The following is a 12,609-nucleotide window of genomic DNA, read 5'->3' as shown; positions in this document are numbered from 1 at the left end:
CTTTGAGAAGAAAATAGTTATATACATTTATTTTTGCCACCAAGTTTACAAGCACTGTATATATATATATATATATATATATATATATATATATATATATATATATATATATATATATGTGTGTGTGTGTGTGTGTGTGTGTGTGTGTTTAGCTTAAACTCTCACTTTCATAAGATGATAAAGTACACACACTAAGTACGCCTGAGACAGACAAATCAAAATGCAATGTAGCTCCTTCATGCTCCTTCGAAGGCAAAATGAAGGCAAATGCGTAGTTAAGATGTAGACAACGAAAATATATAACCCATAATTAGTACACAAACACACACACACACACACACACACGCACGCACGAAGTCGAGAAAGGAACTTACTGGAAATGTTGAAACAGCCATGGATGAAGAAGAATTATTGAATAAATCTTCATGGATGTTTTTGTTGTTGTTGTTGTTGTTGTTGTAGGGTTTAATGCCATTTTTCAGCACAGGAGAGGCTATACATGGCGGCCAGTATAAATGGTGGAGGAAGAAACCGGGAAATGCCCGGAAAAAACCACCGACCCTCGAGAAGCTACTGGCAAGCTTTCTCATATATCCACATTGGCCGAATCCGAGACTCGAACCCACGCAGACAGAGGTGAGATGGCAGTGATCCGTAACGGAGAGCACTTTAGACCACTCGGCCACCCTTCATGGATGTTAAATCCCTGTGGTCATGTGGCCAGGTGCAGGAAAATATATCTGGTTCATTTTCCACCTGACCTGAGTCATGAATTTCTTTTTTTTCTTAATTCTTTAAACAACTAATACATAGCTAATTGTTCTCTATAAGTATGGGTTACCTATTACGATTATTATCTTTGCCTTAGTCAAGGTCATTCTGTTTACCATATTCTTTATTATAATTTTAGTATATTTATATATATCATTTACTAGAAAACCATTATCAAATGTATGAATTGAAAAAGGAATGGCGTTTTGACGAAAGCTCTGAGAAGAAAATAGTTATATACATTTATTTTTGCCACTAAGTTTATAAGCACTGTGTGTGTGTGTGTGTGTGTGTGTGTGTGTGTTTAGCTTAACTCTCACTTTCATAAGCTGATAAAGTACACACACTAAGTACGCCTGAGAAAGACAAATCATCATGCAATGTAGCTCCTTCATGCTCCTTTGAAGGCAAAATGAAGGCAAATGCGTAGTAGAGATGTAAACAACGAAAATATATAACCCATAATTAGTACAAACACACACACACACACACACACACACGAAGTCGAGAAAGGAACTTACTGGAATTGTTGAAACAGCCCTGGACGAAGAAGAATTATTGAATGCATCTTCATGGATGTTAAATTCCTGTGGTCATGTGACCAGCTACAGGAAAATATATCTGGTTCATTTTCCACCTGACCTGAGTCATGAATTTTTTTTATAAATATTCTTTAAACAACTAATACATAGCTAATTGTTCTCTATAAGTATGGGTTATCTATTAGGATTATTATCTTTGCCTTAGTCAATGTCATTCTGTTTACCATGTTCTTTATTATAATTTTAGTAATACATTTTCTATTTATAACTAAGATTTTATATTACAAACATTTGGAACCTTCCAGAATGAAATTTTTCATTCGGTACTAATTTGTTTAATATAAAATGTTAATTGTGACCTGAGGTCAAGTAGAGGACTATAAGATCTTGTTTATCTAGAAATTATTTATTTGTGTTGTAAGATCTAACAGAATCAGTGTGGTGTGACGGGTTGTTATGCCGCCACTGTGGGACGTGTGCTATGGTTGGGGTGGGGTGTTCCCAATATTATATTTAAATTATTATAGAAGTCCCACCCAGGTTCGATTTTGGTTGGAAGTTAAATTAGTGAAATATAGATGTAAAGCTCCGAGCCCCCAGCCACCAATGCCGACGGTTAAATGATTGAATATACAAAAAGTGAAATTCAACGAATAATAATTTAATAACAATTCAATAGTCAAGTGCTTCGGATTTTCCAAGTACTCTACTTCCGCTCGACCCTGTGATAGCATATTGCTTCACTTGATTAGTGGTGTGAGATAGATTTCCACCTGTCATTGTATTATACTCGTAGGTGTATTCTTGTCTCCTATTCCTCCCAATTCATTCTCCTCTTCCTCCCGACTTTCTCCAAATTTCTTCTCCACTTCGACTCTTCTATACTCCTTTTCCTCATCCCCCCCTTTCTCCTCCAGACTACTTTTCCTCCACCTCCACCTTCTATCCACCTTCTCTCCACCGACTAGATTTTGTCGACTCCGACTGCTCTGCTAGTCTCACTTCCTTCTTCCCTCTTAGATACTCGGGACTCAACTGAACCGGAAGTTCTGTCCCCCCAAAAGTTTCCTGTGAAAACACAAGGACGGTACAATATTTTCCTTAGCCCTCTCATCTCACACTATACCTAGCCTATCATCAGATAACGGCTATTAAATTTCTTCGGTCACGCATTCATTCACATCGAAATACTTATACGTTCTTGTATGGCAAAACAACGTCGTAATAAAAGCACGATATCAATTACTTCTCATACATACATCAATAAATTGCGTCACATCAGTATATATTCCTAATCCAATTATACTAAACAAAATCACACGAATTAGACACATTTCTTTACATTACAACTCATACAAAGTACGCAAATATTTAGATATCCATGCTCTGATATATCTATACACCCATATTAAATAATCTTACGCATTTCAACCACTTTCCAAATTTTCAATTCAAGCATGTGTAAATTCTAATATATCAAATTAATAAATGCACTAGTTTGCTACGAAGTAACCTAATAGCGAATTACAAAATTAATTCTGATCGCAAGCGAACGATCTAAATAATTCTCTACATAATACTCAAACTCATTTTTCAAATACGCATGTAAATTAAACACAACAAAGGTAATTGTACGTAATAAACGATCCTAGTAATTATGTATACATACTACACATAATTACAATTACAATGCCGTAACATTCTGCAAAAATCTACCAAATAACTTAATGATGTTTACGAAGTTTTGTCTTTCCTTAGAATCCCCTCTCTAAGCTTTACCGCCAAATTAAGAGTGGCTTCCTTGGAGTAACCAGATATTGCTCAGCAATCTTCCTAGGCGAGACTAAATTTTCGATAGCTAGTTAGAAGTTATAATTAGGATCGAACTGGTTATCACACCCTCTATCTCAATTCCGATTGGGTGTCACTGTAACCCGATCCAATCGAACCTAGCGGACAAAGTCCTCTCGCTGTCTGTCCACGTGGGGACGTATTTAGAACACGCCTGTTCCTCCTCGCGGGCTCCTCTGATCTTAGGACTAAGCTGAAACACATAGGTGGGAAGTCGCGCGATCTAACGCCTGCACCGATTCAAGATGCCGGGTCTTCTCTCCGGTCCCGGTAACCTTGCGTAAGAGATTAACTCTAGCCTGCGGCAAATGTTAGACATCAAGCCATAGCTTGTAATAATACCTTAGCTTATACACGACTTACTAATTGGGGCTGAGCAATCGTATCAATCAGTTTTATTAGGACCATATTATCGTAATATAATAATATATTCGACTGGATTAATTATCAAAAACATTTGTAGTTTGTATCTGTACGACTCTGTACCAATGGCATTGAAATGTTTTTTGTGATTCAAAAGATCTCAAGTATGAATGACAAAATGCTCCAATCCAGTGGAGATAGGGTAATAGCCAGCCACAATATGTTATTTCTAATGATATGTTGTGTACAGATATGTATGTGCTATGATACATGATCTATTTTGAAAAGGATCCATCTATCCATGAAGTCAGTAATATAGCAAAACCACTTCACCAGAAATTAAGTGTCGTCATGATAAAATACGATCAAGTACCTGACGCGACTATGAGTATTGCGTATGCCAGGAAAGAAGCGGGTATCGAATAATATGGAGTGCGCATGCTGAAACTGTGTCTGTAAAATACGAAGTGCACATACGAAATATCGAAGCATGCGTATGCCATGTTAGAAAATTTGTAAAGTACCTAGTTTGTGTGAAGTGCACACGTATGCGCAAAGTATCAGGTTCGTACTTGTGTTCGCCATGTATGAATTATGCGAAGTTTTGAAAACAACGAAGCATGTTGTTGTTGTTGTTGTTGTAGGGTTTAACGCCATTTTTCAGGCTATACATGGCGGCCAGTATTAATGGTGGAGGAAGAACTCGGGAAAACCCCGGAAAGAACCACCAACCCTCGAGAAGCAACTGGCAAGCTTTCTCACATACCTACATTAGCCGAATCCGGGACTCGAACCCACGCAGACAGAGGTGAGATGGCCGTGATCCCTAACAACAGCGCTTTAGACCACTCGGCCACTCGGGGCCACACGAAGTATGCGATGTGTATCGGTAATGAATGAAATGTCAGGATACGATAGGATGAAGTGGTATCCCTATTTACTATATAACTGTTATATATCCCTGATCATGACAAGTCAATAGCAGTATATATACATGAAAAATGCTGTATTAATGTAATTTCTAAATCTAAATACCGCATTTTTATGTTTATACAGTAATGTACATTTGATAACTGATAAACAAACCGCTCCGGTGGCCTAAGTGGTTAGTGGTCGCGGGTTCGAATCCCGGCCAAGTCATACCAGATACTTATAAAAATGGTACTAGCAGCTGCTTCGCTTGGCGCTCAGCATTAAGAGATTAGTGTTAGGACTGGTTGGCATGGTGTCAGGATAATGTGACTGGGTGGGACATGATGATATATGTCTTCGGCATGATACCCCAGTGTTAGACATCACTATTAACTGCCACACTGCAGACATCGTAGCGGGCCCCGAGTGGCCGAGTGGTCTAAAGCGCTCACCCTTCCGGATCACTGCCATCTCACCTCTGTCTGCGTGTGTTCGAGTCTAAGGCTCGGCTAGCGTGGGTACGTGGGAAAGCCTGCCAGTAGCTTCTCGTGGGTCGGTGGTTCTTCCCTGGGTTTTCTAGGGTTCTTCCTCCACCAGTTATACTGGCCGCCATGTATAGCCTATCCTGTGCTGAAAAATGACGTTAAATCCCAGAACAACAACAACAACAACAAAAAGCAGACATCGTAGCAACATTACTGAAACATTTTCAAAGCTATGTTAAAAATCCAAATCACACACACACACACACACACACACACACACACACTTAAATAACGCCTTTATGTATTATCTTCATTCCGTTTAAATATTAATCGTTTGGTTTGGTTCAAGTTATTTGATTCTTTTTATTCTACCATGTGTGCCTTCTCAACCTTTCTGACTTAGACACTTAACTTAAGATTTATTCAGTTAGATCCATGTATATTAAAATTCAATAAATTTTAAAACTTATTTGGCACATCATTCTCTACGGATAAACAGATGAAAGAATAAGTGAAGGTTGAAAGTATTATAAGGGGTGGTGGAGGCCCCGTGGGAGATGGGTTTGGGAACCGATAGGATGGTAGGAAGCAGAAATCAAATTTGCCCAAATATTAAACAAAGTACCGCAAATTCAGTTCTTTCCTTTCACTCTTTTGTCACTCGATCCATGTAGAAGTAGTTAAACAACATTTTATTATTTTGTGAGATTTTCTGAATGGTTTCGACTTGTGCACTTTAATTAACACTCAAAAAAGATACAATAGCTTGGGATTATTTGTCGTCGAGATTAGTACATATGGTAAAACCTAATCCGAGTTTCATCTGACACTTTCAACCCCATGTTTGATATTTGGACATTTATCTTGGAGCGTAAGGCCAGAGTCAATTGTCTAATGAAAAGCTGGATTTCTCCGCCACCGTGAGGTAGCGGCATTGGATAACCTCTTGCCAACGGGATAACGTAATGGATGTAGGATCGAGTCATATCTATATGAAATCGATACGAAAGTGATTTATTTTCTAAGAAAGTGTGACCATTATAATCGTTATGGCTTTAATTCACTGAGAGAACAGACGAAACTACAGCGTTGATGAAATTTTACCTGTTACTCACCGTTTGCATTGCTAGTCACATGACTACACAACTCTCGCAACCTGCATGAATATGTCCGATGCGATTGACTTTTGACGGACTCTAGAATACACATATCAGACACTGTGATTTTCTGCAAACCATAATAAACTTAAAATCATACTTGATAAATATTTGTTTCAAATAAAACCTATAGATGTACTTTGCAATAGGCGTGAAGTACTCACTGTGCTAATGATACGGAACAATAGGAATCGGACTAAAAAAGATGTGAAACATAAAATAGAGTACATACGGGTTTGGCTGTCCTGGATTGGTTGATACCGAAACTGAAATTTTAGCAAAATGAATCTTTTGAGAGATTATCCAAGTTGTAAATGAAAAAAGACAACGTTTTGTTGATGAAATTTAAGTTTTTTTACAGACTTGAGTTTGGAAAACTCATAACTGAAATGAACATCTGACTCCTTGGTGCAAAACTGAAAACACATGTTTCAAAACACAGACAAAAAAGTATGCATCGGTTCATATGGTTTTCTTAACACAAAAACTTGCATCAAGGATATGCCAGTATTGTTAAAGTTTGATCATGAGTATTAAGCATTTAAATTTATTGTATTTTTAATATCACGATGTTTCCATAGGTTTTCTATGGCAACTTAATTAGCATCATGAATCCTGAAATTGTCTTGTGGCTTTTATAAATAATATAGAGTAATCTCTACTAGGATGCGGTACCTAGTTCCCAACATCAACCAACGTTGGGAGTAGACCATTCCAGTTCGTGGGTAATGAGGGATGCGGAGTAAAAAGTGATTTCAGACAAGGCTTATGAATGAACAATTGATAACATCCCTCAACAAATTGAAGAATATTCTGATAATAATGGCTTGGTACTAATGTACAACAAAAACAGACCATGTCAAGATTTATTGTTTCAGCAAACTCAGGACCCATACTACTTACATGGTTCTTTTCCACAATCACGTCAACTGTCCTATACACATCTTTTTGATAAGACAAATACATCGCATTACTGACTTTCAAACAAATATAAAGGAAAATATAGAGTCAAATTTTCAGCATATTGATACTTCCATAACTGTATACTGACTTCAAAACTTTCATAGAAGACATAGTGGGGAACTATACTGGAGTTGACTTTCAGAGGTAATACGATCTGGGAAGGCAAGTAGTATAGGTTTCCTGAATTAACAACAATTGCTCCTGGCAGAATGAATGCATTACAACAATTTATATTTTTTTCCTATGTCTGGTTGATTGATACGTTAATCCAGTTTTTTATGATCTCTATTCTATACCAGGCTCTTCGTCAACTTGCTGTACTACACGTTATCTTTTCAAATATATGATGAATAGAAATGGCGATATATTGATCAATGTGAACCTTCAGAACGTTAACATTATGAGTACCTTGTAAACTGAAGTTTGAATTTCATGGGTCAGTACCTTACTGGCTTGGGGCTGCCCAGCTTTGTGACGGGTGATAACTGACCAGTAGGATATAATGATCCGTCCCCCCCCCCATCTCGTCGTAGGCAGTCCATGGCGCCCGTGCTGTAAGCCCACAGAGCTAGACTTATAACCCCATAAACTACACCCTCTCGTATTCTGTCCTTACTGAGAGCAAGGATGCAGTGTCCTCTGCATGGTTTACTGCACAGCCTGGACAATGATATCGAGGCTCAAACTTGCCCATCATATGAGTCCCCTCATCCCCTTCTGCTTAGAAAACTGAGTCGAGATGAAGGCAGGTGCCGATACATCTGGAGAAGGCTAGGCTGCAGGAATTACCAAACGGCGTATAAAGCATTTACCAGCCATCTAATGCGATTCTACTCCAGTTTTTCTGTTAGGGTGAGCTCCCTTAAACGTTTGTTCTTCCGAGTCTAACCCACAAATCAGTGAGCGCCATTTGACCCTTAGTAGGGGCTTGATAGACCGGACGCCATGACGTGTCCACGCGATGGTGGGCCTGCACATTGTGTCTCTGTGGTTCAAGGTCCTCTGATATGCTCCGCAGCTTCGCCAGGGGCCGGAAGTTATGTTTCCATTGTTGCCGCAAGAAGGCACTGATGGAGTCTTGACTATGTAGTGGTTATGTACTGGCAGGAGAGGCTTACTCACTCGGGTCTCTTTCGCAATGAGCTAGCAAGCAATAGTAGCTGAAAGTTACTGCACTAGACACTTTAAACTAGTCGTGTGTCGCGACACTATTACTACTACAGTGCCAATACTATTAATTATATAATAATAATGACAACATCAACAACAAGGAAGCTTATAAGAGTGCAGTTCTTTGTGTTTTTCTCAAGTCTTATACTGATATTGAAATTAAGCGTCATAAGGGTACTGTATTTTATATTATTTTGCATTCAACTGTGCATAAACTATTGAAAGTTACAACTGTGTTTATAATATTACGCTTGACAACTGTGTTTATAATATTACGCTGTATTAGAATGCTTACATTTCGTTTTGATACACGTGACAAGTGTCTGTATAGCTGACCACGTGACCTTACTCACTGTTTGAGGAATCAGTGTATAGCTTGCCGTCATGTAGTTTCATACATGTTCACTGAAGTACGGACGAATACTTTTGAGCAATGTGTACGGCATTCGGAATGGTCATAGCTAACACAAACAGTTAACAGAAGAGGCAGTTTCATATGTGAAGTTGAGAAACATCGTGTGTTTTTTTCATCAGCAGTACATATCTACCAGGAAGTTATTGATTTCCAACATGGAAGAAGCTCCGCACACGACCGACAATCAACTGAATTGTCCAATTTGTTTAACAACGTACGAATCACCTAAGGTACTGACGTGTTTACACACATTTTGTGAGAAGTGTATATGCAAACATGTACTGGCTATGAAGAATGAGGGGACACAGTCTGACACCATTGCGTGTCCCGTATGTAGAAGTTATACACCTGCTCCAGTTATTACCCAAACTCCAGATGACTGGGCCGCCAAACTGCCTACTAATTCCACAGTGTTGACACTTATATCTTTGGGGCTACCCGGGAGAGATGACCCAATGTATTGCCAACCATGTGCAAAGAATGGTAAGCATCACGTCTCTGTGGCGTACTGTGTCACTTGCGTAGAATATCTTTGTCATACTTGCTACAATTGTCATAAAAGTTTTAAGATGACCAGTGACCACACATTCACCGTGAATGCATTGCCGGAGAATCCGAATGCAAGGGTAGCTAATGAGAGTATCTACCGGTGTTCAAGTCACAATAAAAGATTCACATATTTTTGCTTGCATCACAAAGAACTTTGCTGCCACAAATGTGCGACCAGTGAACACAAACCTTGTATGGAGTTGTCTACAATCGAAGATTTAGCTAAAGATATGAAAGAAAGGGAGGATCCTAAACAAATATCAGAGAATTTAGATGCTCTGAAAGAGCTATTTCACATCCTACTCGAAAATAATTCGAAACATCTGGAGTCGATTCAAAACCAGAAGACAGAGATATCAAAGTCCATTCAACAATGGAAATTTGCAGTGAACAATCATATAGACAAGCTTGAAGCGGATATGTTACATGAATTGGATCAGGTATGGAAACAAGAAACGATAGTTATTTCGGATCATATTGCAGAGTGTAAGAGCACCATTGCTGCAATAGAAACGTCTCATATGATGTTAAATGAGGGCAATCAATCTGTTGATGTCGCAAAAGTCTTCATGACAACGACGAGAATATCAAAGCACGCACAGAAGTATTTGCAAAGATATGAATTCATCGAAAATGATTCAGAGGAGGTTCAGATTGAATTTCACTGTTATAAGACACCTGAAGAATTTGTCAGAACGTGGAGTTCAATAGGGAAAGTGAAGAGTAAGAAGAGAAGAATTCCAAAATTGTCATCGAGCTCATCATTCGAGTTATCAAGTTTTAGTGCCAAAGTACCTGGTGATGCAAACATTTGTGACATATTGTCTGGTGTTTTTCTTCCAGATGAGAAACTTGTCCTATCGGACGTTAAGAATAAGAAACTAAAGATATTTGATAAAAAATCAAATTGTCTGCATCAGTTAGAAATGGAAGCTGTGCCTAGGTACATTTGTCGAGTAGACCACCAAACTGTCGCTGTTACTGCAGGAGGAAGTATAATCATTTTCTCTGTGAGCCATACCTTGACACGACTAAGGACCATTGCTGTCGGTCGTGAATGCTATGGAATAGTTTCCTACCAGGAAAACATTATAGTTGATCAATTAGAAGACAATGAATTACTTGTTACATTGGATACTTCATACAAAGCCACGAATACAATTCAGCTTGCTGAGTCACTGTATAGAAGAAATACCCACTGCATCAGTCCAGACGGGAAGAGAATATATTACACAGCTGATGATAAAATTCTAACTATAAACATGAACGGGGAAAAGTTAAATATATTTAAGAGCAAGGATCTGAAATTGGCAAGTGGGATCACTGTAGACAAGAAGGGCATCGTCTACTGCTGTGGTAATAATTCTAACACTGTGGTGCAGGTTTCACCGGAAGGGAAACAACTCGGTGTGTTACTCTCACCGGATTGTGGGTTTATAAAACCGGTTGGTATATGTTTGAACGACAAGAATAACATGATTCTTGTATTTGAAAAGAACTCCGACCATGTCAAAGTATTTAGATTGAAATAATTAGTAACGCTTTGCTTTATCATCCAGGTAATTCAGATTGGTTATATTAGAAGACAAAACATTTTTCTTTTAATACTTCATGAAAAAGCCATTGTTTAGATTATACAGTTAGTAAATCATTTAAAATATTTCTCATGACTGAATCTAAAGGTTTCTCAAAATATGCTTGTATGCAGAGCAAAGACGTTGCAAACCCAGGCCGGCGTTGTATTATGTCTCAAGAGGTGACAGCAGGAACTGATCCAAAGGTATACAAACCAAAAGGAGAAATTACTTTACAAAAATAAATGTATCATAGATCAAAGACAAATCAATTTAGCACGAGGATGTACGCGTCCAATTTGTCCACCTTAAATGTGACTTTTCGTACACTGAAGTACACAATACAATAAATGTAGCGATCACTTGTTCCGTGATGCAAGGGAAATAATTCAGAAATCACCTGATCTAGCACTACTGAAATCACGGATCAAAAATGGACTTTTATAGAGATAACCATTCATTTAGATCAGTTTCAATTTTATATACATGTGTGATAATTCTAAGATAACTGTCTGCAATAGATTGGCAGAATTGTTTCTTTGATTGTTTGTCATGAATTTTTATATCCCCTTGATATCAAATTATCCTCTACTGGACCAACTTCGAGTCTGACCTACTTCTTCAGTTGATAGGGTGTGATACATTATTTTGCCAATTACTACTTTATTGTCCTCTAATGGACTGTCCTGTGTGTCCTTGGACGAAACATGAGAACGAGGTTCTTGATCAGAGTAAAATATTATTGTGGTTCTTCTGGCTCCATCGCCAAGAACCTTGATGGAGAACCGCCTGGAACCTCGTTCTCAGTCTGAGAATTTACACGACCATTTTGGCGTGTGTAGACAGCGGCACATATGGCGGAAAATACTAAGGGTTAATCTGTCATGTGTTCTTCTTCTAAAACCAAATTATAGTTGTTAATGAGAGGACACGCAAAGATAATCGAACACGTCTACATGATGTTTGGGCGAAATCCCAAAACAGGTCACCCAAAGATTGGTCACGAGTCTGGCCTAATTTTTCCCTAGAAACTTGTCAGGGTGTGAGACATATGATAACCCAAGTTTACAAGAAGGGTAAATAGGTTATTGGATCTTGTAAAGTACATTCAGTGAAAAATGAACACGTTTTTATTACGTAAATGTGTGTATTTTTCAAGACAATATAAATCTATGACGTGCGTAAAACATATCTTTATTATGTAACTTTTGTTATGTATCTTTAATTTATATTGTGCACCTGACATTCATCATGTCCGTGATTGAAGATTGTGAAAATGAGATTTTACCTACCTGTTTTTGCCATAATTCTAAGATGTAAACAAGATGTTTGTTTTTTTTTAAATTTGAGTTCAAGATCTGACCTTGTTTACAAGTTAGTACATTTTGGACAATTGATTAGTTTTACAGAACATTCTGTTGCGTCATTAGTCGGGTGACATTATGTACATAAAGGGATTTGTTAAACAATTATTCATTCCTGTTTTATGATCAGTCTCTGGAATTTTTTATAGTTATTTCCAGATATAACTTAAGAGAAATTATTTATTTAAATTGTTCATTGGAATTACAAAGTGCTAATTGACGTTTTGGAATAAAACAGTATGTTGGGATTAATGAAACCTTATTCAAAGACATCCTGGATTATACCATTGTGGTACATCAGTAGTGAATGGGGGCGATAGCGGGTCTAGGGGTTATACCATTAAAAACAGGGTCTCGGCACTATGGGGTCTATGTAAATTTAACATGGGGAAAACCAGCAAGGCATTATAGGGTCTATGGGAATTTGACATGGGGAAATGGGTCTGTTGAGGGTCAAGGGGAATTGAACATGGGAAAAACTGAACACGGTGGG

At 38.1% G+C, this 12,609-nt stretch overlaps 1 protein-coding gene across 1 annotated transcript; it reads left to right on the top strand.

The window, feature by feature from the left end:
* Positions 1-8,553: 8,553 nt before the first annotated feature.
* LOC149799694 (transcription intermediary factor 1-alpha-like) lies at positions 8,554-12,373 on the top strand. Its single transcript, XM_089959051.1, has one exon. The coding sequence runs from the start codon at positions 8,785-8,787 to the stop codon at positions 10,708-10,710; it is 1,926 nt and encodes a 641-aa protein (XP_089815177.1). The 5' UTR covers positions 8,554-8,784; the 3' UTR covers positions 10,711-12,373.
* Positions 12,374-12,609: the final 236 nt, after the last annotated feature.

Source organism: Sinohyriopsis cumingii, chromosome 5, assembly GCF_028554795.1.
Source record: "Sinohyriopsis cumingii isolate HCF-2022 chromosome 5, ASM2855479v2, whole genome shotgun sequence".
NCBI classification, from domain to species: domain Eukaryota; kingdom Metazoa; phylum Mollusca; class Bivalvia; order Unionida; family Unionidae; genus Sinohyriopsis; species Sinohyriopsis cumingii.
Note: the sequence above shows the minus strand (reverse complement) of the source record. Positions and strands in the feature narration are given on the sequence as shown.

Coding starts and splice junctions, on each gene's coding strand:
- LOC149799694 (XM_089959051.1), top strand. CDS start 8,785: ATGGAAGAAGCTCCGCACACGACCGACAATCAACTGAATTGTCCAATT.